The sequence below is a fragment of the Trematomus bernacchii genome, unplaced genomic scaffold (assembly GCF_902827165.1).
Source record: "Trematomus bernacchii unplaced genomic scaffold, fTreBer1.1, whole genome shotgun sequence".
Taxonomy (NCBI): Eukaryota; Metazoa; Chordata; class Actinopteri; order Perciformes; family Nototheniidae; genus Trematomus; species Trematomus bernacchii.
Window position 1 is genome coordinate 6,028,479 of NW_022987477.1, and position 27,629 is coordinate 6,056,107.

A 27,629-nucleotide genomic window follows, 5' to 3' on the forward strand; every position below is an offset into this window, starting at 1 on the left:
ACCGAAAAAATGTATAAACCTGCTAGAAAATAATGTTTTCTTCTACAATTAAAAATGATTTATTATCTGAAATTAAAATCTGAAATTACGCAAAAAACACCGGCAGTTAACAAGAAAAAAAACTCAAATGCTCACAGGAAATGCTTTTTGTATATTCTCTGAGATTCAAAAGTATAACGTTTAGTAGAAAATTATGTTAAATTTGCATGAAAATAATGTTCAATTTTCTGAGAATAAGGGACTCCTTCTCACGGCATTTTTGTAAACCAACCACTATAATCTTGGGAAATATTCATGTTTTCTTTTGTTACTTTGCGAGTTATTTCGTGAATTGACCACTCTTGGAATATCCCAAAAAATGCTATAACGGAACTACTTAAATCCCCAAGTTTCTTTCTCAGAATATTACACAGGCTTCATATTTTGGTGTCACTAATAAACCATCAGAATAGCTTTTGCCACGAAAAAAAGATTTAGATTATATTGTGTAATATAAAAATAATATTTTCATTTCACTTTCAAATGTCTCGCACCCATTTAAGATAACGCTTCTTTTGCATTTTATGAAAAAAGCCTTAATTTCTACCACAGTGCATTTTCTTTCAGTTCATCAAGTTTTCAGTTTCACTTTTTCATCCCGTTTGCACAGAAAACACAAGATGTTGTCAAAGATGATTTATATTTATAATAAAAATAAAGGAAAAATTCAGAAAAAAATAAAAACCACTAAACAAAAGTGTGTGTTTCTTTGGATTTTCATGACACGTGTTGCTTTTTAATGATCCCTTACAAAATAAGAGCCCCATGCCTAAATGAATCACAGCACATTCCCGTTGGTGTAAATGTTTACTTCTATACATTCATTGAAAGGAAATACATTACATTACAGTCGAGTGGAGATCAGTGTAGCCCTGATGAGTCAAACTGCAAAAAATCATGACACACTGGCCTTTATAATTTACAAATACTCCTCAAGATATTTGGTGAAATGATCAACCTGCTACTTAACCTTTCTTTCCTCAGAAGTACATGAAACGTTTTACAGCGCAGGATGATAATTACACTTCAAATATCTCAGGATAAAACAGGCCAAGAGTGTCAGTCTTTTTGCAGTGTGATAATACTTATAACAATAATGTACAATCTTCATAATATTAATAAGTTAGATTCAATAAAAACAATCTTTCCCTACACTTCAGTCGAGGGTAAAGGTGATGATTTGGCATCCTATGGTTTCTTCACAGCACAATACTTTATCTGAAAGAAATATTTCACTCTGGTAGAATATTTGTTTTGAAGTTTTCATGCATGTGATCCCGTTATAGTGTTTAGCAATTGGTGGCAACATGTGCAGTGCTTTCATTTAGAAAAACGTGTGCAAAGTGCCTGTGGTTTTTACAAGAAAGAAAAAAGGTGAAATGATTCTACCAAAGTGAGGTTTCTTATTCGTCCTCCTGGTTTTAATGAATGTCTTTCTCCTTCAGATTATCGGGACATAAATGTCAGAAAAATACAAAGTATTTGATTAATATTTTGAGGAAATACTCCAGCAAGTAGATAAAGAAGTTAGAGCCGCCCTGTCAGTTACCTGAACTGTAGATTTAAGATCCGAAAGCAAAAGATTAATGCTCTTTCAAACATTTAAGGCTGAGTTTCACCAACAAGCATTGTCTTAACTTCTGAATCAAAACATGTATTTCTTTTGGTGGAACCCGCTTTGAATGTTTCTTAATTTTTATGGATATGATTTTATATTTTGTCAGCGATTTCCTCTGAGGTTTAAATAGAGTTTCAGTCTCAGAAACAGATTACATTCCTCATACATTCCCCCTTGTTTCTGACAGAATTACTGAATTAAAACTTGAAGCTGAAGGCGACACACACACACACACAAACATATACTTCAGAGTGTGTGCTTGTTGTTGTTGACAGATGCTGCTGTTTGCAGAGAGGCTCAGCTGGGAGGCATTATGCGGCTCAGAGACAGACTGTGTGTGTGTGTGTGTGTGTGTGTACAGGAAATTCATTGTCAGAGTTCATGTTGCTAAAGGACGCCACCAGCTTGATACACAGCAGTGTTTCTAAAAGTGGGTGTCTGTTGCAGTCTGTACATGATGTGTGTGCGGGGCGGTGTGTGTGACGGCTCTAGTGTGTGTGTGTGTGTGTGTGTGTGTGTGTGTGTATGTATGTGTTTGTGTGTTCAGTCCAGGGCGAGGAGCGGCGTGCTGGTCTCTCTGTCCGTTTGTCGGAGAGTTCCTGGCTCCACCACCGACTGAGACCTGAAACCCAGAGAAGAAATGAATCTGATACTCAGATAGGAGGAGGAGGAGGATCTTTGTCTCCCCCTTACCTCTTCTCTGTGTACCTGTCTCCCCCCCTCCCATCTCTTTAAAGTGTACCTGTCTCCCCCCCCCTCACCTCTTCATCAGCTCCTTATCTCCCCCGCAGCTCTCCCTCACATGCAGAGCGTCGTAGGTCAGTGTGTACTCCGTCTCGTCGCTGTAGTCGGGTCCCAGCAGCGTCCTCGCCCAGATCCCCATGTCGTAGGGAGGGAGAGTCCCCCCAAACTCTGAGGGGAGACACTCCGGCTGCAGGAGGACGTGCAGCGAGTTCAGGTTGTTCCCGTGGAGGAAGATCTGAGGAGAGAGAGGGTAGGACGCAAGAGAGGACATCAAGGAGATGTAGCAAGGAGAAGAAACGAGTGGAAATGAGAGGAAACAAGGGGAGAGGATACAAGGATAGGAAATAAGGTGAGGATGGGAAGCAACGAGAGGAGATAAGTAGACAGGAGAGGAAACAAGAAGAGGAGTGAAAGGGAGGAAGCCAGTACAGGAGAAGAGAGAATAGACAGAGATCAGGAGAGAGGAGACAAGTAAAGGAAATGAGGAAAAGACAGGTAACAAGTAGAAGAGAGGACAAGAAAAGGGGGCATGGGAACAAGGAAAGCAAGCAGAAGGGACGAGGATAGCAAGCAAGGAGATAAGAGGAAATTAGGAGAAAATAAAAACAAGGGAGGAGGGTGTTATAATCGAAGGAGATAAAAGACGAAAATCTGTTAATTAAATAAGAACAAAGAAGAGCAGGAGAAAAAGGTGAAAATGAAATGGAGGAAGTGGAAGACAATTGGAGAGACGAGATGAAAAAGAAATAGCAGAAGAAAGAGAATAAGACTTTGTACCCTTTTCCTGGTCTTGTCCTTGAGGAAAGGCTTGATGATGGTGTACATGGCGTGAATATACCACGGCTGATTCACAAAGTGGATCCCTCCAAAACGGGCCGGAAAACTGTCCTGAGGAGAGGAGACAAGGAGGTGAGGAGACGAGGATAGCAAGACACCAGGACACAAGGAAAGAAACATGAGAGGAGAGGACACAAGGAGAAGAGACAAGGAGAGGAACGAAAAACAGAAAAGAAAGAGGGAGAGACAAGAAGAGGAGATAAGGAGAAAGGACACAGAAAAGAAGAAAAGACCAGAGGAAACAAAGAGGAGACAGAACGTGTGTGTGTGTGTGTGTGTGTGTGTGTGTGTGTGTGTGTGTGTGTGTGTGTGTGTGTGTGTGTGTGTGTGTGTGTGTGTGTGTGTGTGTGTGTGTGTGTGTGTGTGTGTGTGTGTGTGTGTGTGTGTGTGTGTGTGTGTGTGTGTGTGTGTGTGTGTGTGTGTGTGTGTGTGTGTGTGTGTGTGTGTACCTGCAGACCCTCGATGGCCAGCTTCAGGATGTTGGGCGTCAGTTTGGACGCCTGCTTGAAGGAGAAGTTGCTCCAGTCGATTATCAGGATGAATCCATTAATCTGAAGCTCAGGATTCTCTATCAGCACCTCCAAGGAGAGGAGGATCGCACGCAGGATATCTGTGAAGGAGTTCCTGACGAGGGAGGGGGGAGGGGGGAGGAAGAAGAGGAAAGGGAAAGGCGGAAGTGGAGGAGGGCAATAAGGAAGATAGAAGAAGTGGGGGGGGAGTGGATGAAGAGGTGAAGAAGGATGAGGAGCATGAGGAAGAAGAGGAGAAGGAGCAGGAATAAGGAAACAAAGTTGAGAAGGAAGGTTGAGGTGAGGATATTAACCAGCTCGTCATTAGTTCAACAGAGCGCTACTGTAAATACAGAAACGACTCATTAGGCTCTCTGTGTTCCCATCAATAGTGTGTGTGTGTGTGTGTGTGTGTGTGTGTGTGTGTGTGTGTGTGTGTGTGTGTGTGTGTGTGTGTGTGTGTGTGTGTGTGTGTGTGTGTGTGTGTGTGTGTGTGTGTGTGTGTGTGTGTGTGTGTGTGTGTGTGTGTGTGTGTGTGTGTGTGCTGGTGTGGTGTGTGTGGGTGTGTGTGTGTGGTGTGTGTGTGGTGTGTGTGTGTGTGTGTGTGGTGTGTGTGTGTGTGTGTGTGTGTTACCTGCTCTGGTCCCAGTTGGAGGCAAAGAGGATGAGGATTTTGCGGCCGTGTTGGTCCGGAGTCTCCAGCACACCTGGGAAGCCGTCCATCAGAGCGCGCTTTATCCCGGGGTCGTCCACCTGACAGGAAACAGAGCACATTTAAAGAATCTCACCGGAGGAGATAAAAAAAAAGTTAACAAGGATTGGACTTTAATTTTGAATACTGGCAAAAAATTGATTTTGGTCAAACAAGATTATTAATATTTTAGTTGTTATTATTATAATCAAGGGAATATGAATCAACCATTGTAAGAATAGCTCTTTTGCAAATGAACTCTCAAATACAGTGTTGAGTATAGGATTTCTTACACTTCTAGGGTTTGAAACCAAATATCTAAAGGTAACACCCAGAGAAAAGTGGTACCTTGAAGCTCTGGAACATGTCGAGGTTCTGCTGTCTGAACTGAAAGTACTGGGCCAGCAGCCGGAAGGTTTCCGTCTGGTTGAACTTCCTCGCTCGCAGGAAGCGCAGGATGAAGTCGTCGTCCGTCCGCAGGAAACCGATGTCCGGCCGCGTCACGATCATGTCCCGCACCTCGAGAAGAAACACATTCACAGGAGGAAAATAAGGATGAGCAGTAAGAGGTTTTAAAAGTAAATAATTCATCATAATCTAAATCAAATATTAACCAATATTTTAGGACATATTTAGCTCAAATTAGATCCTGAAACTTTACAGCATGTCAATTGCTTTTTGTAATTTAATTAAATGATGATTTGTTTGGGAATTTGCACTACTAAAATATTTTTTTACTTGGAATATATGGAGGGCTGAAGCTGCCATACTGATAAATAAATAAATACAATAATAAAGAAGGAAATGCAGTAATAAAAAACCCAATTGCTAACATGTATTCATTATAATTGAAGCTTTAGTCCTCCATGAAAAAAACAGCAACATAAAAACAATATAATGGGTTTTTTTTCAGTATTTTTACCAATGTATGTTGGTCTCCCTGTTGGAGCTGGACATATTGTTAATTAAGACCAACATAATATTTGAAGTACCTGCTGGATGTCCTGATGCAGAGTGTCTGGGTTTTCATTCAGCTCCAAACGAGCTTTCTCCGTGGTCTCTGGGCTCAGGCCGGCGTGGAGGTGCGTCATCGTGAGAGTTAAGTCTCCGCACAAATTACAGTTTTATTCCGACAATTCTCCGGACAGTTTGTTGTACAATCTTGTTGATTTGGTTGTCGTTGTAACACAATCTTAATTGCTGTCTCTGATTTTATACTCCACATTTACAGATTTTGTCGGTAAGAAACAATCACGCTGCTGTCTTCCTCTCACATTTCTGCAGGAAGCTGAAAGTGTTTTGGTTTTTGTTGAAGCTTGTTGCAGGTGGTTTGATGAAGAAACAGGTCAGTGTCGGTGCGACATTCACATCCTTTTTTATTTTGCCCTACTTTTCCTCCCGTTTAGTGTCTTTCAGCTCCCTCCTCCTCCGGCTCTCTGTCATCTTTCTGCTTGTATTTCAGGTTTCTTATAAGTCAGCTCTCTGCTGCATCATGGTGATCAGTCTGTCGTTTTTCTGCAGGGGTCAAAGGTCAGGCAAGGGAGCAAGGTCTCAGCCTGCAGGAGAGAGGAGACAGTACAGGTATAGTATACATATTACACCGATCTTAAATTAGTCAATTTCTTCAGGGGTTTATTTGTAGTTTATTCTAGAGTTTGGGAATTTAAAAACCGGGATGATGAATTTCAGAATATAAGCCTGCAACTATTTTGTTTTCATTATATCTGTTGAGGATAATCATGCTAAATTAATTAATGAATTTTTCCTAAAAATGTCAGGAAGATTCTAGAAAAAATGTCTTAGGGCCCAATGCACACTATTGTTTTATTGCATTTACTTTCCTTTCTTGTTGTCCTCTATATATAGAGCTAAAGCTGACATTGTAAAAAATGAATGCCTTTTTTATAACTTAAAAGAACAGTTTGACATACATTCATTTGTATTTATTATATCCGTGTATATTTAATAATTTAATAAATGCTTATTTTATTTTACTATAAGGGCAGCTTTAGTACTCCATACAATACACTTTGTAATAAAATAACATAGTAAATTATGCTGTATTTTTACTTTACTTTTAAAATGGTACATGCTCTTTATATAGACTTTATTTCATTATATTTATAAATATCATCTGTTCTTGCACTGCTGCTGTTTCTCATAAGGATCAATACATGTTATCTTTATCTCAGATGACCCCCCCCTCCCTGCTCTTTCTGCCCCCCACCCCCCCCAACTCATCCCCATCTGCCTGCACATTAATTGTGTCAGATGTCGTCCAATCTGTCCACAGAGACAGATAATGAAAAAAACTGAGACACTTGAAGGTCCCACAGGGCTCTGTTTTACATTTCCATCCTTGAGATCAAACATAAAACACTGAAATGCCCGGATGTGGCTCTTATTGTACATTATATTGAAGGTAAATGTTTGAATTGAATGTGAATAATTGTATATTCATTTCCCCAGTCAATGTAATGATAAAAGTCACCCTCATGATATGAAGGTGCGCGTGTATCCTCGCTAAATGTCCTCTAAAGGATCCCAAATAAGAAAATCCCCCAGGAGTGAGCCATTTAAGCTCCTCTGCATGCAGCTTGTTGTATTTTAATTATATATTTAATTGAACAGCAATACATCAGTGAGAGAGGAGCGACCTGCTAGGTGTGCTGGTTGAATCCACGGCCCTCCGGTGCTGCTGGTGCTGATGCTGCTGGTGGCCATCGGCATCCCGCGGACAAAATAACAGATTGCCGTCAAAAATTAAAAATAATACAATTAATATAAAAGCTTCCCTGAAGGCGTCAGATGTGTTGAAAGACCGTCCTTGTATAATCCGTGCAGGCTTTGTAGCAGCATCTCTCTGATGAGATGCGTTTTTACTTTGTGCTCCGAGAAGACGTCAGGATGCTCCCGAACCGTCAAGCTTTTCAAAATAAAGAGCAAGGCTTCCGGTCAGCACTTTCAAAAGAAAATTTGATTTACTCACAGATTAAACCTACCACATACATTTACTGTTCTCATCATACATCTTAAATAAAGACCTGAAACGTATTTTAAGGGTCTAGTTTGAAGGAGTTCTTTCATGCATTCATTTTTTATGAAGTAAATTTGATTTATATTATACAATTAATTTATTATAGCGTATATTTGACTTGCACATATTCTTTATAATGTACTTTATAAACTTGAGCCAATACCTATTTGTATAACAAATACCGTACAGCGTTTTAAATCAAGATATATTTTACATTACTTTATTTATTTATTTCATATTTCTTATAGTATTTTTTGTTTGACTAATTATGATTATTTACTTTTTGAGTGCTTGTTTTTCTCTTTCTCTTACTTAATAGATTGTTTTGGACCAAAACATCAGTCAAATACTTTACAACAACAAACCTAAATTGTTGAGTACAAAAAAGAATCTAGTAAGCAGATAATAGAAAAAAACAAAACAAAAACAAACTACTGCACAGCATCTAAAGCAGCATATATACACTTGTTTCTTTATATATATATGTATAGGCACTAAAGAAACAAACGACATACATAAACATTTACCAGGACAAAATTGCATACATACAAATACAAAAATCCAAACAACAAATGGCAACAAATTCGAGGCTTTTATTTTGAAGCCACCCTCTTCTCGTTTCCTGTCTGGTTTGACCTACCTGCCTGCACGACAGCGGCTGACGGCCACGCGCGTTCATGAGGAACCCTGGACAGATTGTAGATTGATTGCGCGTACGAAGCAGCTGGTGCGAGCACACGTGTATGCGCAAATTGACATGCATGGGAAAAATCTGCCAAACAATATTATTATTTTAATTAAACACTAGTTTGATTCAAATTGTACACATTTATTATATAAATATTATAAGTATATGCTTATTTAATCGATTTTACCGACTTTATTTTATAATAAATGGATAAATTAATTAATTAATTAAATTAAAACATTAGAAATCATTCTGTATTAATAATTATTCTCACTAATAAGATGTATTGATCCCTGTAAGAATGTAAATGTCCAAAGGAAATGTTGTATATTATATTGTATTTATCACTTTAAGATCATAATACACTATAATCTTATATAATATGACATGTTATACTCATAGTTTTATATTTGACATACCATTCCATTCAATCATGTGTTTCCATATGTTATGTTATATTATATTGCTATATTTCACCGAACACTATGTCTTTATATCACATACTCTTAATTTACGTTATTGATTTTTTTCATGATATTTCAAATCACATTTTTATAACACATGACAACCGGCCTTTTTGTTGCTTTGTTGTTTTTATTTTAGTTATTATGTTGTCAAGGCGGGCGGTAGACTTCCGGCCTAGTGACGTATTCCTGTTGTTCCAGGGTCCACTCAGCTCGGAAACTCCTCACAGAAATCGTATCTACCTCGTCTACACTGTTAACTTATTTGAAAGAAAAACCTCGAACATTATCTTCTTACACTCACTGAAGTTAAGTTCATACAATTGTTGTGTGTAGTTGTCACATCGCGGAACGTTGTTGAAGCCTCTTTTCAGGACCTTTTCGTCTCCAGATCTGCCCCAACCGGAGTGTGCTAACATTAGCTCAGCGGCTAGCCACCATTCAATCTTCAAGTAAAACAACGACTAATCGAAGTTGTTTTAATCATGGATCAAATAGGAGTAGTAACGCCAAAGGTAAGCTTTTGTATCATTTGATTTTGTGTAATACCTTCAATTGTGTTCAAATCCACGAAGCTATGTCGGTGAGCTACCTAGCCTGCTAGCTTTAGCTTCTGCTTAGCTGTTTTCTAACATGGCCTCTTTGAAAGTCGCCTGCCTAAAAGGCCGAATTTAGCTCACTGAGTGACTGGACACATTAGTCCGCAGCTGCCAGGGTTCTGGTCACTGGGTGTGCCATGATTAGAGATATGTTGGCATAAGTTTCGCTCCAAAATAAACTCTGTTATTTGCGATAATCACGTTAACTCAGATGCTAGTAAGTGACTATAGCTGATTATAAAATTAAAGGACATAACATATCTCACTGAGAAATCCTAAAATGACAAGGTTCAACACTGGCTGAACAACATTTGCTTACAGTTAAATGTAAACAAAAACAGTATGCATGGGACGGGACTACGGATGGAAATGAGCTCGAAGCTAAAAAAAATCCGGCTCATTTACATTTGAAAGCATTATTTTGTTTAAAATGTTCAACAATGTGCATTGTCCCGGTTCAAATAAACGATAAAATGAAATTGTAGAACAGGAGTAAATGGCAGATTATAAATAAATTAAATAAACCCTAATTTGATATCTTAATTATATAAATAAGAACAGTTTCGGCCCTAAAAACCCATCAGAACGGTGGGTGTGGACTGAGCTCAGACATGTCTGAACATGTCTCTGCTTCACTTCTGGATCCTGTGTTGACCTTACACTGTATGAATAATTCCATTATGACTCACTCTGTGTGTTCATCACACTGGTGACTGCCTCATTCACAAATAAAGTCCAAAGGTGCTTTAATATCTGCAGCCAGGCTACCTTTATTTGTTTACTGTTTTATCTTATCAATTGCAAATAAACATCTTTTAGATGTTGTCCTCATCTTTCCATGTGAACACCAAGCTTGTACAGTTTTTCATACAGACTTTATTTATAGATTTTACATACAGAAAAATGGATCAGACTTATATTTTCATGTATATAGGTTTCATTAAACCTACAACAATTTCAGCCAGGTGTAGCTAATTTACTGGCTTTTGCTCTTGTTTCGCAGCTTATCATCAGTGTAAAAGTGTTTTGGTGTGCGTGTGTGTTCCTAAGTGTTATAATATGTGTGTTCTTTGTGTTTTATCCAGAGCCCGTGGGGGCACGTGGCCCCTGCGGCCCCCGCCTGCTCTCTGACAGATGTGATGAGCGAACAGCTGGCCAATCAGCTGACGGAGGAGGACAACGTCTTCCCCACCCTCACTGAGTAGGTCCTCACCTGTGTGACTCACCTGTGTTCACAATCTGAATGTGTGTATAATGCTAACAGCAAATAAAGAAATGTTTTTAAAACTCTTGTATGTGGAAATGTAAATATTAGTGCTGTCAATCATTTAAAAAAGTATTATTAATCACAATAATAATCTATGATTAATCACGATAAATCTCAATAACAATCTGTGATTAATCACAATTAGCCACTTCTCTAAAAAAAAATTTGAAGCTTGAATACTAAGACCAAAAAACTCAAATGATTTGACGGTCTTCTGTTCACGATTTATTTCCTCTCTCTCTGTGTTTCAGTCCGGCTGTAGATCTGCTGCTGTCTGACGAAGTTTTGGAAACGAATTCCGACCAGGTGCTCGCCAAGATGCTGCAGCTGCAGTTCGACCGCGAGTTTGATGATCAGCTGCGCCGTGAGGAGAAGAGATTCAACGGAGACAGCAAAGGTTCTTACTTAAATGGGATTGTTATTATTATTGTTTGTAAGTGTGTGATATTAAGTGTATTTAGGAAAAGTACTCATACCATACTAATAAAAAAACCTCCACTGTAACTCAATGTCCTGAATGTTTCGGCCTGTTATATCCCCACTTTTATAGGGAGGAAATATTTATAAAAATGGATATGGTCAAATGTTCTGTAAAGCTGACAGTTTGGATGTTTTGTTCAGTGTCCATCTCCTTTGAGAACTACCGTATGGTTCATCCCTACGAGGACAGCGACAGCTCCGAGGACGAGGTGGACTGGCAGGACACGAAAGACGACCCTTACAAAGCTGGTGAGACTCCTGCAGGGGGTGGACAAAATAACAGAAACACCTGGCAGTACCATTAGGGGAGGTGCATGTATTAAAGCAGAGTGTGTTTCTATGTTCTTATCAGATAAACCTCAGACTACACCCAGGAGAGGCTTCTCTGGGAAAGGAAAGAACATCACCACCAAACACGATGCAGAGACCTGCGGACGCAAGAACACCGCACGCATGGACAATGTAGGACACGCAACGTTTTTATTTACTATTACATGGTCAATGTTATTTCAAATGCCTTTAAAAACATTGTTATTATTATTTACTTAAATGTCCCATGTCATGGCCATTTCTACTGATCATAATTCCATTGTTGAGGTCTACTAGAATAGATTTATATTGTGCAATTTTCCAAACTCACATTGGTTTCTCATACAGCATCTCTGTATAGTATGTGTATTCACTCTGTCCTACACGGATTGTTGGAGCTCCTGCCCCCCCCCCTCCCTGTGAGCCCACTGTGCTCTGAGGGGACTGCAGCACCCCCATCTGCGAGGCTCCACTAGCACCCGCAACAGGGAATGCTTTAGCTTTGTTAAAAACGTATCTTCTTCATGTTGAGGATTATTGACAAATCATTTTAATATTTACTTTCCTTTTGGTTCAGTTAAGATAAGCCCTCTACAATGTGAACATTTCATTTTCTGGGCATTTAATGTCGTTTGGAGAAATGTGCAGGTTGAATTTCTTATGAACTTTTGGACTATGTTAAACCCAATGTAAAAACGACTTCCTCTCCTCCTGCTGCAGTTTGCTCCTGGGGTGCACATTGGAGACGGTTTGGGGATGGACCTGAAGTTATCCAACCAGGTGTACAACTCCCTGAAGCAGCACTGCTACAACGAGCAGAGACGCAGCGCCCGGCTGCACGAGAAGAAGGAGCACTCCACCGCTGTACGTGCAAAAACACTTTATTAATAATAATAATAAAGAGAGTTGTTCTACGTCATATTAAAACTGTCTCTCCTCAGGAACAAGCGGTGGACCCCCGCACTCGCCTGCTGATGTACAAGATGGTGAACGCTGGCGTGCTGGAGAACATTAACGGCTGCATCAGCACCGGGAAGGAGTCGGTGGTGTTCCACGCTGACGGAGGGAGGTGGGTGGATGTCAGGAAAAAGACCAATGAGCATTTATACGTATATGTTTTAAAGATATTTTCCTCTACATTGGGCCCTGTAGAGAATACAAAAAGCATTGAAGCTCCTGTCCTACCATCTATTGAAATAAAACAGCTCTTATCAGGGCCGGCACTTAGAAACCTCTGGGATCATTTCATTTCAAATAAATGCGACAATGCAAGCAACAAGGTGCTTTTTGCACATACATTTGCTTCAGACAACAACATTTCTCAGAAAATGCTTATAATTTCACTCCAACATTGTTCAGTTGTTCGTGAAATTCTCTTGTGATCGACCATATTACATGTTGCAAAAAGCACAGGAGCAGAGAGAACACAGCGTAATCACTTTGTGAATTTTCCCTCAGACTTTAGGGAGCTGATGTTTCCCTTTTTTTAATATATAGAACAGGAGCTGTATCATTAACCCAAACATTTTGCCTCTGTGTGTTTTGTAGTCTGGAGGAGCAGCCTGTTCCCAGTGAAGTCGTGCTGAAGGTCTTCAAGACGACGCTGAACGAGTTTAAGAACAGAGACCGTTACATCAAAGACGACTACCGCTTCATCGACCGCTTCAGCAAACTGAACCCAAGAAAGGTCATCAGGCTCTGGGCTGAGAAGGAGATGCACAACCTGACCAGGTACACCCCCTCATCCTATTAGGACTTTTATTTATTTATCTAAAGGGTTATTCCACTGTATTACAACCAGGTGCCAACAACAACTTTTCCCTTTTTTGGTGTTTGTTTTCCCCTCTTAAATAAATGCAGACATGTCTTTTTTATTAAGATCTAAAGTGGTGTTTGGTGTTAATACATTGATAACATGTGACATAAGTTGGTATTTAGTTTAATTGTTTTTGTCATATTTATTTATTTCCCGAGAAAATGCTTGAATATATTTTTTTGTTTTATGTATTATTAGCATTTCCCCCCCCCCCCCTAATAATTCCTCCAGACATGCATTTTTTTCATTCTCTATTAATTTCTTTATGTGTTCAGGATGAGGAAGGCGGAGATCCCCTGTCCCGAGGTGGTGCTGCTGAAGAAGCACATCCTGGTGATGTCCTTCATCGGGAAGGATCACATTCCTGCTCCCAAACTGAAGGACGTCAAGTTGGGTTCAGAGGACATGAAGAGCGCCTTCTACCAGGTCCTACATGTATGTACCAGGACCGCAGGAAGTGAACTTTGTACTGCTAGTTTACTTATGGCGCGTTTCCACTACACGGCCTCGCTCGGTATGGCTAGGCCTCGTTAGGACTGGCTCACTTTATGGCGCATTTCCATTACAGTTTAGGAACTGGGGTAGTATCTATAGTAACGCAGTGTAGGCGGAGCCGTGACGTGATCTTCAGAGGACCCCAGAAAAACAACACAGCCGTTAGCTGTTAGCACTCAGAGCTCACAGCTCCTCATATCTGTTCAGAAACTAGACAAAAGTTAAACAAGTACAAACCACAGACTGCCTGTGTCATGGTGAATACAGTCGCTGCTTTATTTATGTCTGTATAGGCCGTTGTTGTGAGTGTGGACGGTCGGAGCATATACTGCGTTAGCTTAGCCAATCTTCATTTAGAAAACATGCATTTTAAAAGGTTTTTCGCCTGCCGTCTGTCTGCAGACTTGACAAAGCATTAATTCATGGTTTTTACTAACCGGTATCAGTATGTTGTTACTTCGGCATCATTTTGAAACGTGTATTACAATTAAATCACGGTCAAATATGTCCATCTTGTTGTAGTTGTAGCCCCCTTGCCAGCGATGCTCTCTCTAGTTTAGCATACTCAGCCCGACTCAGCCTCGTTGTCTCTGGCCCTAGACCCACGATTTTATGAGGCCAGAAAAACTGTGAATTAGGACCCGCCGGCCGGTACTAGGCCAAGTGGAAACGCAACCAAAGACGGGCCGCTGACGTCACAGCCCTCTTAAACCGTGCTCCGCGCTGTAGTGGAAACGCGCCATTACAGTGCAACTGAACTGTCAGACATGTAAACAAAATTAATTCAGTGTAAAATAATGACTTTAGCAGTGAACTTTTAAGGGAACTTTATAGAATGTGTACATGTTTTATGTATACAGCAATAAATAGGATACAAAATAATAATAATAATAATGATAAAAGTCATATAGGTAGTCAATCAATAACCTTTATTATTGTGCTTAATAATAAATATATTGAAATGTGTTTATATAGCAGCTTACAAATAGAGTTTTGCTTTGTGGTTGAAACTTGACAAATTAAATCAGACAATTAAATATATTTCAAAAACCAAATAGACAATAATAATACACTTTTCAAAACACATTTACAAATAATATGCGAAGTAAATCAAATCAAAATAATTAAAAAATTAAATACCCAACAGTTATGAGGTTTTATACATTTAGAAATGATCAAAAATAAAAGAAATGGAGCAAATATAATCAGACAATTGAAAATAATAATTACATAAGAAAGCCAACAATAAGTGCATTTATCCTCCATAGGAATAATAGCTAAATGTCTTCAAAACACACAACTAAGACTGTAGTTATTATGTTGTTATTTTTGGACTGAATAAAACTATATTAGGGTGTGCAAATCTACCTTTTAACCTTATTTGTCTTGATGTTTTTGCAGATGATGCAGCAGATGTATCAGAAGTGTAATCTGGTTCATGCTGATCTCAGTGAATACAACATGCTGTGGCACGAAGGAAAGGTAACCACATCTTTTATTTAATGATTTCTTTCTTTAAAGCCCCATAAATCGTCCTTCTTTGCATCTTCCTGTTTTCTCACTTTCATTGTATTTCTTTTTTGCAGGTGTGGTTGATAGATGTCAGTCAGTCCATCGAGCCTCGTCATCCTCACGCTCTGGAGTTCCTCTTCAGAGATTGCAGGAACGTTTCCACGGTGAGGTTTCCTTCCACATGCAGCTTCTTTTAAAAAAATATTTCTGATCAAAGTTCTTCATGTGAATTTATCTCTTGTGTTTTCTGCCTCAGTTCTTCCAGAAGAGAGGTGTGAGCGAGGCGATGACTGTGTACGAACTTTTCAACGCTGTGAGTGGAATGAACATTGCCATACCCCCGGACGAGGACGAGGCCGAGGCCGAGTTCATTTCTGAGGTAACACACACACACACGCATAAATCAATAAAAACAATTTAAAGAGGCATGTGGGAATTATTTTATATAATTTATAAATACAATTGTAAACAAATTGTTGTGGAATGTGTCTCTGCTGCAGGTTTTGGAAGTTTACAGAAGGAGACTTAACCTTAAGAGAAAAACTTAAGAAAACTGAATTAATACTTAAAATGTGTTAAATTCAGTTGTATGCTACGTTGTATTAGGGCCATTGTAGTATAACTTTATTTGGTCCACTGCTCCATCATCTACTGATATTCTCTTTCCTGGGCATCATTCATTTTACAAATAGAAAGTTTCCAACAATATCTTAAAACAACATTTGTCTTCACTCTCACTTTCCTCATACAGATTGGAATTGAAGATTTTTTAAAAAGGAAACTATTTCAAATTGGAGTTTAATGCTCTCTCTCTCTGACAGATCATGGCCTATGAGAAGCGTAACGAGGACCACGTGCAGCGCCGGGGAAAGAAAACGTTTCATGTGACCTCAGAGGACGGCGGTCCTCCTTTAATACCAGATTCTGATGACTAACGCCCCGCTGCTCTCTCTTCACGATCCCAACGTGATGAAAATGCTCTAAAAAGAGGAGATAATGGAGGTGCCCTCCCCCATTTGGAGGTCTGGGTGCCTCCCTGTCTCCAACAAGCCACCCTTCACCAACTGCTTCGTTTACACAGCAGGACGCAGCGCCTCCTGCTGCCTGCAAGAGGAGCTTCACCGTGTTGGAGGTTGAAATCCTGAGAGGAGGGGACGTTATCGGTGTTTGAAAGAATCACAGTCAAAATAAAATAAGACCTCATCTATCCGGCTGGATAACTCGTAGAGGTTCATTTAAAATTCTGAGTTTGTAGAGATTATGTGTAGGGCGGGGCAATATATCAATGTTATATTGATCATGATATAAGACAACGTCTTATTAAATGTTTTTGTGGCGCCTGAAATCAAAGCTCATGAGAACAAATGCATGCAAATTAAAAGTAATCTCAGTATGATGTCAGTAAATGTAGAAGATTTAGTTTGCAGTGATGGAGATTCAGTAAATCAGGTGTGTTTTTGACCTTAATGGATAGGTAATGAATTTGCTATGTAACTTTAAGCAGACCTAATGGTGACATTAAAAAGTGAAAATGAAAACGTTTGTGTTGTCTTTTAATGTATTGATCAATTAACAAAATATTGTTATACACTATCTGTTAAGCACTCAAAGGTTTGAGAGATAAGTGTGTTTCTCTGTTAAGCACGTGATTGTCAGACTGTCACATGACTCCCAGCTGCAAAACAAACAAGGAGACTTCCGACCCGTCTCCTTCACAATAAAAGCATAATCTATCCAAATATGCAGTTGCCCCAAACAAAATAAGATAACAAAATACAATCCTTTCAAAGGATTGTACTTTGACATTTTGAATACCAAACCCTTTATTGAAATATAGCATTTTTACAGTGTGGTATTTGCAAATGTTTTAAGTACAAAATGAACTTCTTCCACCGCTGTTGAAATGTCCTAATATCTCATTTACTCTCCGCTTTTATTCTGAAGGACGAAGGCGGAAACCGGAAGTGTCATGGCCGCCAGTTGAAGGGAACTCTTCCTCTTCTGGTTCTCAGAATGTCAGCACTCTGAATTAAGTATAAAACAATAGTAATTCTAATTATATAATAAAAAAACAAAGCGTGAAGATGAGCGAGGAACATTACCTGGAGCTGTGTGAGAACCCGGTGCAGTTTGAACATGCCTCCAGCGTCAACAACGTCTTTTTCGACGAAGCTAACAAGCAGGTCAGAAGCTAGTAAACATCGACGGCTAACTAACTGACAGTTTGTTAGTTTAGAAAACATTCTTAACCCTTTTATTAACAGCATTTAATCATTTTAGTTATAGTTTACTTTCTGTACAGTTTGCTGGTTGATGACACATGCATTTATTTTAAATACATTATTTGGCAGCTAAGTTAATAATTACAAGAACTTTGACATCTGGAATCTGGAGAAATAGTTATATTACCACAGTTTGAAAATACCCCACTACAGGTCAAAGTACTAAAAGGAAAATGTATTGAGGTAAAAGTAAAAAATATTGCTTGCTAAATAAATGTACCTAACGTATAAAAGTACTCCTATTGCATCGGTTCCTTTTAGTTTCTAGTTATTATAGCATGTTATATTATTCTATTTTTGCCACAGCTGTTTAATGTTACAGTTTCATGTTATTCAAGATAATTTCTTTTTTTAAATAGGGTCAGCATCATGAGTTTCCTTTCAAATGTTTCGGTCTGATTAAATCAATTATATAGAAACAAAATTAAAGGCGACTGATGTGACCTCCTTGCCAATTGCTATAAATGTCCTCTTACTAATTTTATATTATTTCCACTCGCTTGTTTTGACCAACATCAGTCCAACTCATCCAACCAAATAATAAAAAACTAAAAATAATTAACACACTAAAATGTTAGAAAAAACTAATAATTAAAAAAGCCCCAAATGTTGCATTTAATACAACAATTTCGAATAACTCTATAACAAGTGAAAGTACTTCATTTTAAATCTGAAAATCTGCAATAAAGTCAGATTTTATTGCACTTGTTTTTCTGATTATTTCTTTCTGGCTGCAGGTGTTCGCGGTGCGTTCAGGTGGAGCCACGGGGGTGGTGGTCAAAGGCCCGGAAGACAAGAGCAGTGTTGCCTTCAGGTAAATCAGTCTGTGTTGGAATATCTGAAGGGGTTTAGTGATGGGATTAATATATTGTGTTACATTGCACCTAAGAACAAAGAATGTCCTCTCTTAAACTTAATTGATATTAACTCTTTGTTTTTGTATTCACCTCATTTGTGACATTAGAAATTAGGCAAATGTATTGATGGTGTAACATGTTTGCCTCCACAGAATGGATGATAAAGGAGAAGTTAAGTGTATAAAGTTCTCCATTGGAAATAAAATCTTGGCAGTTCAGAGGACTTCAAAATCTGTGGTGAGTTTGGCAGAACATGACATGAAATCCTCCAGGTTAGAGGTTGAAATGTAATTTTAAGACTAAAAATAATCAACATATTAAACGTTTGTAGTCATTTGAATTATTGTAAAAACAAACGTTGAATCAAGGCAAGGTTTGTCTTAATATTTGATCAGCAAAGTTGCTACTTTTGAATGAATGCCTCTCATTGTTTATGTATACACCAAAGCACATTTGCTGTATGTGTAAACCTACTTGGCAAAAAACCTGATTCTGATTTCAAAGGATTGATTTGAATAATGGAGCTAAGGAATGTTTACCACTGCAGCTTTAATCTGGAGAGAAACTCTAAGTATTGATTCTTTGTTGTCTGCAGGATTTCATCAACTTCATTCCTGACTATCCTCACACAGAGTTCACACAGGAATGCAAAGTAAGTTTTATCTGTCTCTATCTCTTCATTTGAATTCATTTTCAGATAAGAACTAAGATGAGATATGGAGTAATGGCTGATAACAAATATAAGGAGCAGCTCAAAATGACTGTATTTGTGTTTTTTGTTTGTTTTATTGTCATTCAGACAAAAAATGCAAGTGTTCTGGGTTTCTGCTGGACCAACTGGAACGAGATCGTTTTCATCACAGATCAAGGAATAGAGTTTTACCAGGTAAATACAAAACATTTAACTTGTTGTTATGTTTGGTTACTGCTTAGTTAATATTTGAATAATCTGTTTTCTTGAATACTGACTATTTTAATTTGCACGATCAGGACGACACAATCATTTGATCTGAAAACACATTCAAGTGAAAGTGTGTGTCTCCTGAGTGAGTTTCCTTTATATTCTGTGTGTTGCTGCAGGTGTTTCCTGATAAGCGCAGCCTGAAGCTTCTGAAGAGTCAGAGCATCAATGTGAACTGGTACCAGTACTGTCCGGAGACCGCCGTCATCCTGCTGTCCACCACGGTGCAGGGCAACGTGCTGCAGCCCTTCGCCTTCAGGGTCAGGAACACACACTCTATTATTTTATTCTTGTTTTAATTAAGATACATGTACAGACACAATATTTGTACTCTTCCAAAGAAGTGGATTATTTATATCAGGACATTTGAGAAAAAAATGTAAAAGTTGAAGGCTGGCCAACAACTCTGTGTTGACTTTAACATCCTTTATTTTTAATTGAAGTACCTGTGATACACAACTTCACACAAAAAAAAATATATTAAAAATAGCGTTTTCTAAATAATAATCTTTAATGTTCTAATCTGCAGAGTCAGACAGGCAAATGTTGATTTTTAGCAAACAAAAAATGTCAATGTGAGAAAATATAAGCAATGTATGAAGAAATAACACATTTTACTATGAATAAAAAACAATAATTGAGCGCAGATTGTTAGGGGATGAATGCTTACAGTTATTTTTACACACTTTGTGTTTGCAGTGTGTGCATTACTCTTATTTCCGAACTCTTCTAACACCGCATAGATGCAGCAACAGTTTTTATTCACTTATTATTAAATCATTTGGTTTTTATATATTATTCTTTCAGAACGGGACGATGTCCAAGATGTCAAAGTTTGAGATCGAGTTACCGGTTGTCCCCAAACCTGCAAAACTGATTCTGTCGGAGAGAGACATCGCCATGGCATCCATGTGAGTTAACCCTCAATCTACTGTAATATCCATTCTTTATTTTTATTTCTATTTTTTGTATTACAACATTGAAGTGATGAGTGCCTTCTTTTTCTTTTTTTGGTCCGATTTTCCTTTATTTATATTTTCACTGTATTGTAACACGACGAGTGATGATGAGTGTCTTCCTTTTCTAAATCTTTCTCTCCAAAATGTCTCAATGCTCTTTTGTGCTCTCTCTTTCTTGAATTGTCTTCTTTGATATTGATTATATTCATGATGATTCTCTGTGTAGATATGGCCAGTTGTTTGTGATGTATCTGAAGCATCACTCCAGAACAGCCAACAGTCCCTGTGCAGAGGTGGTGCTCTATTACCTACCAAGGTACAAGTACATGTATTTATCTGTTATTTATGACTAACCAAGGTACAAGTACATGTATTTATCTGTTATTTATGACTAACCAAGGTACAAGCACATGTATTTATCTGTTATTTATGACTAACCAAGGTACAAGTACATGTATTTATCTGTTATTTATGACTAACCAAGGTACAAGTACATGTATTTATCTGTTATTTATGACTAACAAAGGTACGAAGGGAAGTTAGAATCCGCAGGTTGTTGAAATGCTGCATCTCTAGTAGTCGTTAAACATATGTGTTAATCTTAATGTGTGTTTTCAGGGAGGGTACGTGTAAGAAGGGTCACGTTCTGCGGCTCAACACGACGGGGAAGTTCGCTCTGAACATCGTGGACAATCTGGTGGTCGTTCATCATCAGAGCTCACAGGTTTAGTACATTTCATTGATTTATCTATATTCATGTTTTTCAATGTTTCTATGGTGGAAGTACATTAACACCACTACTGCACTCCAGTATCATCTTTATACTGTATAAATATATACATTTATATTGTGTTTGTGTTTCAGACGTCTCTGATCTTCGACATCAAGCTGAAGGAGCCTGACTGCACGGTGAACACACACCAACCTGTGCTGCCTGCACGCTCCATACACCCCTACAGGATTCCCTTGACAGGTACACACACACACACACACACACACACACACACACACACACCTAACACACACCTAACACACACACATACTCACACCTAACACACACACATATTGATAGTGTGTTTTATTTTTCCTTCTGTCTCTCTGCAGGTCCTGCAGTTGTTCCTTCTCAGCCTCCAGTACCATGTCAGCTCTGTATCCTTTACTACAAGTACATTTACTCAAGTACTACTTAAGTACACGTTTGACACGTATCAACTCTAATACATCCACAAATTGCAAGTATGTCTGCAGGATATTCTTCTTACTATGATATAATATCTCTATTACTGACATTTGTGCAGGAAGATTATTCTTGAAACACGCATGTGTCTGTGTTTAGATTTGTATTTATTTAAACCAAGTTCTAGTTTTTGCTTTAGTCCAGCAGGAGTTTAAAATGTGTGATGAAATGAAAGTACGTACATTGACTTAAAGGTGGGGTATGTCATTTTGGAGAAACCAGCTCGAGTGCGCTAGAATTTGAAAGTACACAACCGGGAAAAATCTGCCTCTTCCTCCTTTGATTTATTGTCAAAGCATTTAATATATTCATTGCTATCGGGATGTTAAGAGCATTCCATGGAATATAACAAAAAGTCTTTCTGAAATAAATTACATACCCCACCTTTAAGTACACATTTTGAGGTCTTTGCACTTTACTTTGGATATTTCCATGAAATGATCATTTATACTTCTACTCAACTACTCAAATGTACTTTTGACTTTATCTTTAACCGTCGCTCAGACTCTTCCTCCTGGAGCGTGTTCCAACCCGACATCATCATCAGCGCCAGTGAAGGTGAGAAACACACACACACTCAGCGGACTTTCATTCTGGTTATATTTCACTTTTGTAATCTCTTAGTTAGTACTTAATAAAATAACAGGATACACTGATTTATGACAAAGGCACAGCGCAGCGGGAGTGTGTAACAGAAGTGAAAACTAAATATTTTGTCATGATGGGACTCTGTACCTTTTTATCAACATCTATAGACATTAATGAATATCTTATGTGTGTGTTTCTCAGGTTACCTGTGGTACCTGCAGGTGAAGCTCCCCCCCACAGTGAACCTGCTGCAGGACAAAGGGAAGCTGATGGACTTCCTGCTGAGGAGGAGAGACTGCAAGATGGTCATCCTGTCCGTCTGCTCCCAGAGTAAATATGGCTGCATGTTATATAAATACACATGTCCTAAGAAATGTGCGTCTCTAAAAAATGTAATTTACCCATCAAAAAAAGTAATATGTATCTTATTATTTATGAAGGCAAAAGGACATTCTACAAGTGAAGTTATACAAGTAAAATTGTGGTTTTCATTACTATGTTTATAAGATTTAATAATGAATTATACATTTTAATATCTTCATTTATATATTTTCTAATAATATGTTAATTATATGAAATTGATAGAAAGTATATTTAGTAGGTTGCAAATGAATTATCTGGGAAAATAAACAAGAAGAAAAATGTTTCTTGTCTTTATTTTATTATTTGATATGTGACCAATTTATAAAAAATGCAGATGATCTGCTCTGTTAAAGTCTCAAAGCAACACGGTTGCTTCTATCGACAATAAAAAAGGAGCAACAACCATTGGTGCATTTAAACTACATGTTGAATGAAATGTTAATGTTCTGCTTTATTCCCAGTTCTGGAAGGAGGGGAGAAGGGAAGTCTTCCCGTGGTGGCGACCGTCTTCGATAAACTGAACCAGGTGTACAAAGAATACCTGGAGGCGGAGCAGAGCTACACCGTGGTGAGGGAGACGGCTTCAAAAAATACCGTTTAGTACTTCAAACTAAGTATGTATTGTTTTTTGTAATTTAAGATCGGTGTGTGTTTATTTTCTGTGTTGAAGGCGATGGAGTCCGGTCCGAGTCGAGGCAGCGCCGCTCAGAAACGTCCAGTCAGAACGCAGGCGGTCATCGACCAATCAGACATGTACACACACGTCCTGTCCTCGTTCACAGAGAAGAAGGTACGAACACACACACATTTGAATACTTTATTTGGTTCCACAAATTATATTACATAAGACAGGGAATCAAATATATCGGGGCTAAGCAGCACAGAACACTTAAGGGAACACATAGCATCTCCTGCTCCACACAGCTAAGCTGCCAATAATAGCTGAAACAGAGCAATATTTGGCAATTCACACACACACACACACACACACACACACACACACACACACACACACACACACACACACACACACACACACACACACACACACACACACACACACACACACACACACACACACACACACACACACACACACACACACACACACACACACACACACACACACACACACACACACACCACACACACACACACACACACACACACACACACACAGAGAGAGAGAGAAACGTACAAAGCAAAAAGTCTGCAGAAAATGAATGTTTAATATAGAAGTATTTCTGCCTCTGAACCCACTTATTTTAAATGTCAATGTAGCCCATTTCAAACCAGATATCTTCACAAAAACCACTTTAAAACACTCACCTGCGTGCATTTTGTATCTGAGCTACTTTAGTCTGGATGTACTATTCAAATCACAGTCTGTAATGTTCTGCCACAAGGGCTCTCAAAAAAAAAGGTAGACACTCACTTCAATTTGAATGTTATATAAAATCATAAAATAATCATGGGAGTTCATTGGCACATTTTCACTGGCTAATAGATTGTATTTATTTTAAAGCAAAATAGTCTTTATTAAAGGTTGAATTACTAGCATATTAAAGGCTTTGATTCAGATGTATTTATATTTTCTAAGGCATTTATCTCAATGGATATATCAGAGTATTTACAACCAACATAAGGAATACTTACAAGTAATTAAAATAAAAAACGTCAAGAAGAGAAGGATAATTCTGCTATTTGGTCATTGCAAGTTATTCTAGTGTTGTTGGGAATGATTGACTCATTGAACGAAATATCAGAAAATAAAAGATAAATAATCTGAACATATAAAGTTAAAGTCACATTTCCAACAATGTAGTAAATAGTATGAAAATATTTAAATAAATATAAGAAAGTAATGTGCAAATTGTACCACAATATATAACATGTATATTACACTATATAAATGTAAGTAACACATAAAATGTATTGAGTCTTTCTCTGTGCTTCCTGCAGGGTGTGTCTCATAAGTTCGTCATCGCGGTGCTGATGGAGTACATCCGCTCTCTGAACCAGTTCCAGGTCACCGTGCAGGTTAACAGGCAGAGACACCTCACTGAAAAATGTGTTGAAGGGGAAAAAGATGAAACCTTTAGTCTGATTTTACTCTGTGTGTTTCAGCATTACCTGTACGAGCTGGTGATAAAGACGCTGGTGCAGCACAACCTCTTCTACATGCTGCACCAGTTCCTGCAGTACCACGTGCTCAGCGACTCCAAGCCTCTGGTGAGCTATACTTACCTTCATATGCACCATTTAGATATACACAAACATCATTTACACAGTGCTGTTGTGTTCACGTAGATAATGTTAAAATGTCACCCCAATGTTCTGAGTCCTCAAAAAAAGTGCAAAGTGAAGGTGGTTTGTTGTATATCCAAGCATAACTCATTCTAATTGAATTTGAACCTTTTTTGAGTTTCTTCTTGCAAATTAAGGATTTAATAAATTCCAAACACGATTCACATTTGTAACTAGCTAGAGGAGTTGTAATTCTTTATGAATACAATGGCCCTAACACACAGGGCACATAACAAATCAATTAATGTGCAAATCCTGTTTTTCCTTCTTTTTTTCTTTAACATGTGTCCAGGCGTGTTTACTCCTGTCTCTGGAGAGCACGTACCCTCCGGCCCACCAGCTGTCTCTGGACATGTTGAAGGTAAACACACACAGATTCTTTAAACAGGGAAAAACTTTATTTAAACGTCTTTTATTTACATTTTTGTTGTGTGTTTTCAGCGTCTGTCCACGGCCAACGATGAGATCGTGGAGGTTCTGCTGTCCAAGCAGCAGGTTCTGGGCGCGCTCAGATTCATCCGCAGCGTCGGTACGTTTAAATGTTATCTATCTAACAGGATGTAATCTAGGAAAGCCTATTACTCTTTTTACGTCACATTTTAAAATAATTCATCAGAACAATAGTTTAAAAAAAATAAAAAAACAGTCCTGTGAACCTATTTAATAAAAAAAATCACATTGTCAATTATTAAAAACATTAGCTTTTGGGGCAGTATTAAAACATTCTTAATGCACTTCTTTGGAATTTGATTTAATATGATTTGTGTAGAACTTACTTTTGAAATACTTTGAGAATAAAATAGTAATGTTTAGAGATCTGATCCGCAGTATTTCTCGATTTAAAATCTACAAACAAAGAGTGTAAACTTTAAATTAAAGTCGAGGATGGTCCAAGTTTACAGCTAGCCAGGTATAACTTCAATCACTGCCAACATAATAATAATAATGAATAAAGTCAAGTTTAGGAAATAATAGCTGTCTAAAACTGCCCATTTATGACCTCAAATAAAGTTTCCCCCATGTGGAAAAGGACAGTTTGACAGTCACAATACTAGCAGAAATGAGTTTTATCCATCTATTTTGTTTACTGTTTCCAGGCGCCCATGACAACGTGTCCTCCCGAAAGTTCCTGGACGCTGCGCGGCAGACGGAGGATCAGATGTTGTTCTACACCGTGTTCAGATCCTTCCAGCAGAGGAACCAGAGGCTGAGAGGGAACCCCGCGTTCAACCTCGGTGAGGAAACACACACTTTAGTGATATTATCTAAAGTCATATTCCTCTCTTTATGAGTACTTTTTGCATGTATTTTGGTGTATACTACACATGTATGAGATAATTATTAACGTTCCGAGCTTTTAATCGTATGTATTAATAAGTACAATCTGATACAAGTGAAAGTTCTACTTTTTTAATGCAAGACTTTTACTTCTGGCTTAAGTAAAATATAATAGAAGAAATGTAATTAAAGTATTGAAAAATGAATCTCCTAATGCAACATCTCTAGACATCATCTTATTTTAAGAAGTTGTTTTTGTATTAACTCTTGGTGCAAAAATCTAAATTCTGAAAGTAGCTAAAGCTATGAAAACAGATACTCTAGCAAAGTACAAGTACCTCCAATATGTACTATCCCACCTCTGCTCTAATCCATAACTCATACCATACTCATACCCCCCCCCCCCCCCTGCAGGAGAGCACTGTGAGGAGCACGTGGTTCACTTCAAGCAGCTGTTTGGGGATCAGGCTCTGATGAAGGCCTCCACTGTCTGAGAACCACAAACTGAAACACAGACTGTAAACACTCATGGATGTCAGCTGACAGGAAGTAACACTGGGAACCGGTGCACATGTTAATGCACACTCTCGTTATGTTTGCACAAACATCCTGGTTATACTGTGACAGTGAAATCCTTTTCCAAAGTTGTGCGATGGCTCATCAGTAAAGCCCTACTGAGTCAAATAAAATGTCCCTGGTATATGTACAGTAACACCTACTTCCAAAAAAGTAATCAAGTGACTGGTAAACAATTAATGCATTTACGACTACATTCACTTAACATAACTTAATGTTTTAAAATGCATTCTTAAAGTACTGCATCTTTATTCTGAGATTCCTCTCGTACCTGCAGAAGCTCTGATATGAACTGCTGGTATATGCTATTACTGAGCTGCTTCATGTCTGCTACTTTCTGCTGTACACAGTCACATGATCAGAGACAGGTGAGCAGAGACAACTTAAATATTATAATTATGTAAACAAGGAAATGCATAACAAGTTCCTATAGACTTCATGAAATGGAGTTTAAAAACCATTGGAAACATACTTACCCTTTACAGCTCAGGTGACGTGTGGGCCCAATGACATATTGTTTGAGTACCTGTATGAATGTTTTATATGATAAAGAATCTATTATTGTGTTATAATTATTTCTCATTTAAAAATCAAACGGCACTGGGCTGCATGAAGTAACGATGGAAATATGTTTAAATGCTCTGTTGAATACTAGTAAAAAAAACATAGATATATAGCATATGTACAGCTAATAAAAGGTTAAATCCAGAGCTGTGTGAAAGAGTGTTGTTTCTTGTGATGCATTCACATCCTAGTGTGATTATAGTATGTCGAAAAAACAAAAAAAACAACAGTATTTTATGTCGTTTCTGTAATTTTCTTGCATTTTTTCGACATGCTATACTATTTAACATGGTATTCTATGTGGGAATAAGGCACGTTATAGTGTATAGAATCCAGGCGTACAGGTATGGTGTTAAAAATGAAAGAAAAGTCATAATATAGCATGTTGAAAAAAATGACAAAAAAGTCATAGTAAAGCATGTCGAAAAAATGCAAAAGAGTCATAGTAGTTTAACAAATATTTCTGAAAATAACTTGACAATGTAGTATGACGAAATTATTAGAAATATTTTATAGTAGAGTACGCCAAATTAAAGATATAGCTATAGTAGG

General features: G+C 38.2%; 3 protein-coding genes across 3 annotated transcripts; 2 read left to right on the forward strand and 1 right to left on the reverse strand.

Moving 5' to 3' along the window:
• Positions 1–58: 58 nt before the first annotated feature.
• LOC117496031 (clavesin-1-like) lies at positions 59–7,321 on the reverse strand. Its single transcript, XM_034147709.1, has 8 exons — positions 7,096–7,321; positions 5,431–5,994; positions 4,787–4,957; positions 4,382–4,500; positions 3,688–3,862; positions 3,179–3,289; positions 2,419–2,636; positions 59–2,279 (listed from the first exon to the last, which is right to left on the reverse strand). Exons 2-8 carry the CDS (start codon positions 5,527–5,529, stop codon positions 2,201–2,203), a joined length of 972 nt encoding a protein of 323 aa, XP_034003600.1. The 5' UTR covers positions 5,530–5,994; positions 7,096–7,321; the 3' UTR covers positions 59–2,200.
• A 1,493-nt stretch (positions 7,322–8,814) lies between these two features.
• riok3 (RIO kinase 3 (yeast)) lies at positions 8,815–16,643 on the forward strand. The gene is made up of 13 exons (XM_034147161.1): positions 8,815–9,142; positions 10,312–10,427; positions 10,745–10,890; positions 11,115–11,222; positions 11,326–11,435; positions 12,003–12,146; positions 12,224–12,351; positions 12,831–13,013; positions 13,374–13,533; positions 14,995–15,075; positions 15,180–15,269; positions 15,362–15,484; positions 15,927–16,643. Exons 1-13 carry the CDS (start codon positions 9,113–9,115, stop codon positions 16,038–16,040), a joined length of 1,533 nt encoding a protein of 510 aa, XP_034003052.1. The 5' UTR covers positions 8,815–9,112; the 3' UTR covers positions 16,041–16,643.
• A 422-nt stretch (positions 16,644–17,065) lies between these two features.
• Positions 17,066–27,221, forward strand: rmc1 (regulator of MON1-CCZ1). The gene is made up of 21 exons (XM_034147173.1): positions 17,066–17,288; positions 18,125–18,201; positions 18,397–18,481; positions 18,840–18,896; positions 19,044–19,130; positions 19,325–19,465; positions 20,013–20,116; positions 20,391–20,480; positions 20,783–20,888; positions 21,029–21,137; positions 21,269–21,313; positions 21,906–21,959; positions 22,191–22,319; positions 22,814–22,920; positions 23,023–23,142; positions 24,315–24,392; positions 24,480–24,584; positions 24,952–25,020; positions 25,101–25,188; positions 25,757–25,894; positions 26,352–27,221. Exons 1-21 carry the CDS (start codon positions 17,190–17,192, stop codon positions 26,429–26,431), a joined length of 1,968 nt encoding a protein of 655 aa, XP_034003064.1. The 5' UTR covers positions 17,066–17,189; the 3' UTR covers positions 26,432–27,221.
• The last annotated feature ends 408 nt before the right edge of the window (positions 27,222–27,629 follow it).

What these genes read in the sequence shown, in the direction of transcription:
- LOC117496031 (XM_034147709.1), bottom strand. Translation starts at nt 5,529, where the DNA reads ATGACGCACCTCCACGCCGGCCTGAGCCCAGAGACCACGGAGAAAGCT. An exon ending in TGCATCAGGACATCCAGCAG is followed by an intron (nt 4,958 to 5,430) that starts GTACTTCAAATA and finishes TTTCTTCTCGAG; the next exon opens with GTGCGGGACATGATCGTGAC. An exon ending in AGGACAAGACCAGGAAAAGG is followed by an intron (nt 2,637 to 3,178) that starts GTACAAAGTCTT and finishes CTCTCTCCTCAG; the next exon opens with ATCTTCCTCCACGGGAACAA.
- riok3 (XM_034147161.1), top strand. Translation starts at nt 9,113, where the DNA reads ATGGATCAAATAGGAGTAGTAACGCCAAAG. An exon ending in AGACGACCCTTACAAAGCTG is followed by an intron (nt 11,223 to 11,325) that starts GTGAGACTCCTG and finishes TGTTCTTATCAG; the next exon opens with ATAAACCTCAGACTACACCC. An exon ending in CCTTCTACCAGGTCCTACAT is followed by an intron (nt 13,534 to 14,994) that starts GTATGTACCAGG and finishes ATGTTTTTGCAG; the next exon opens with ATGATGCAGCAGATGTATCA.
- rmc1 (XM_034147173.1), top strand. Translation starts at nt 17,190, where the DNA reads ATGAGCGAGGAACATTACCTGGAGCTGTGTGAGAACCCGGTGCAGTTT. An exon ending in CTACAGGATTCCCTTGACAG is followed by an intron (nt 21,138 to 21,268) that starts GTACACACACAC and finishes GTCTCTCTGCAG; the next exon opens with GTCCTGCAGTTGTTCCTTCT. An exon ending in CCTCGTTCACAGAGAAGAAG is followed by an intron (nt 23,143 to 24,314) that starts GTACGAACACAC and finishes TGCTTCCTGCAG; the next exon opens with GGTGTGTCTCATAAGTTCGT.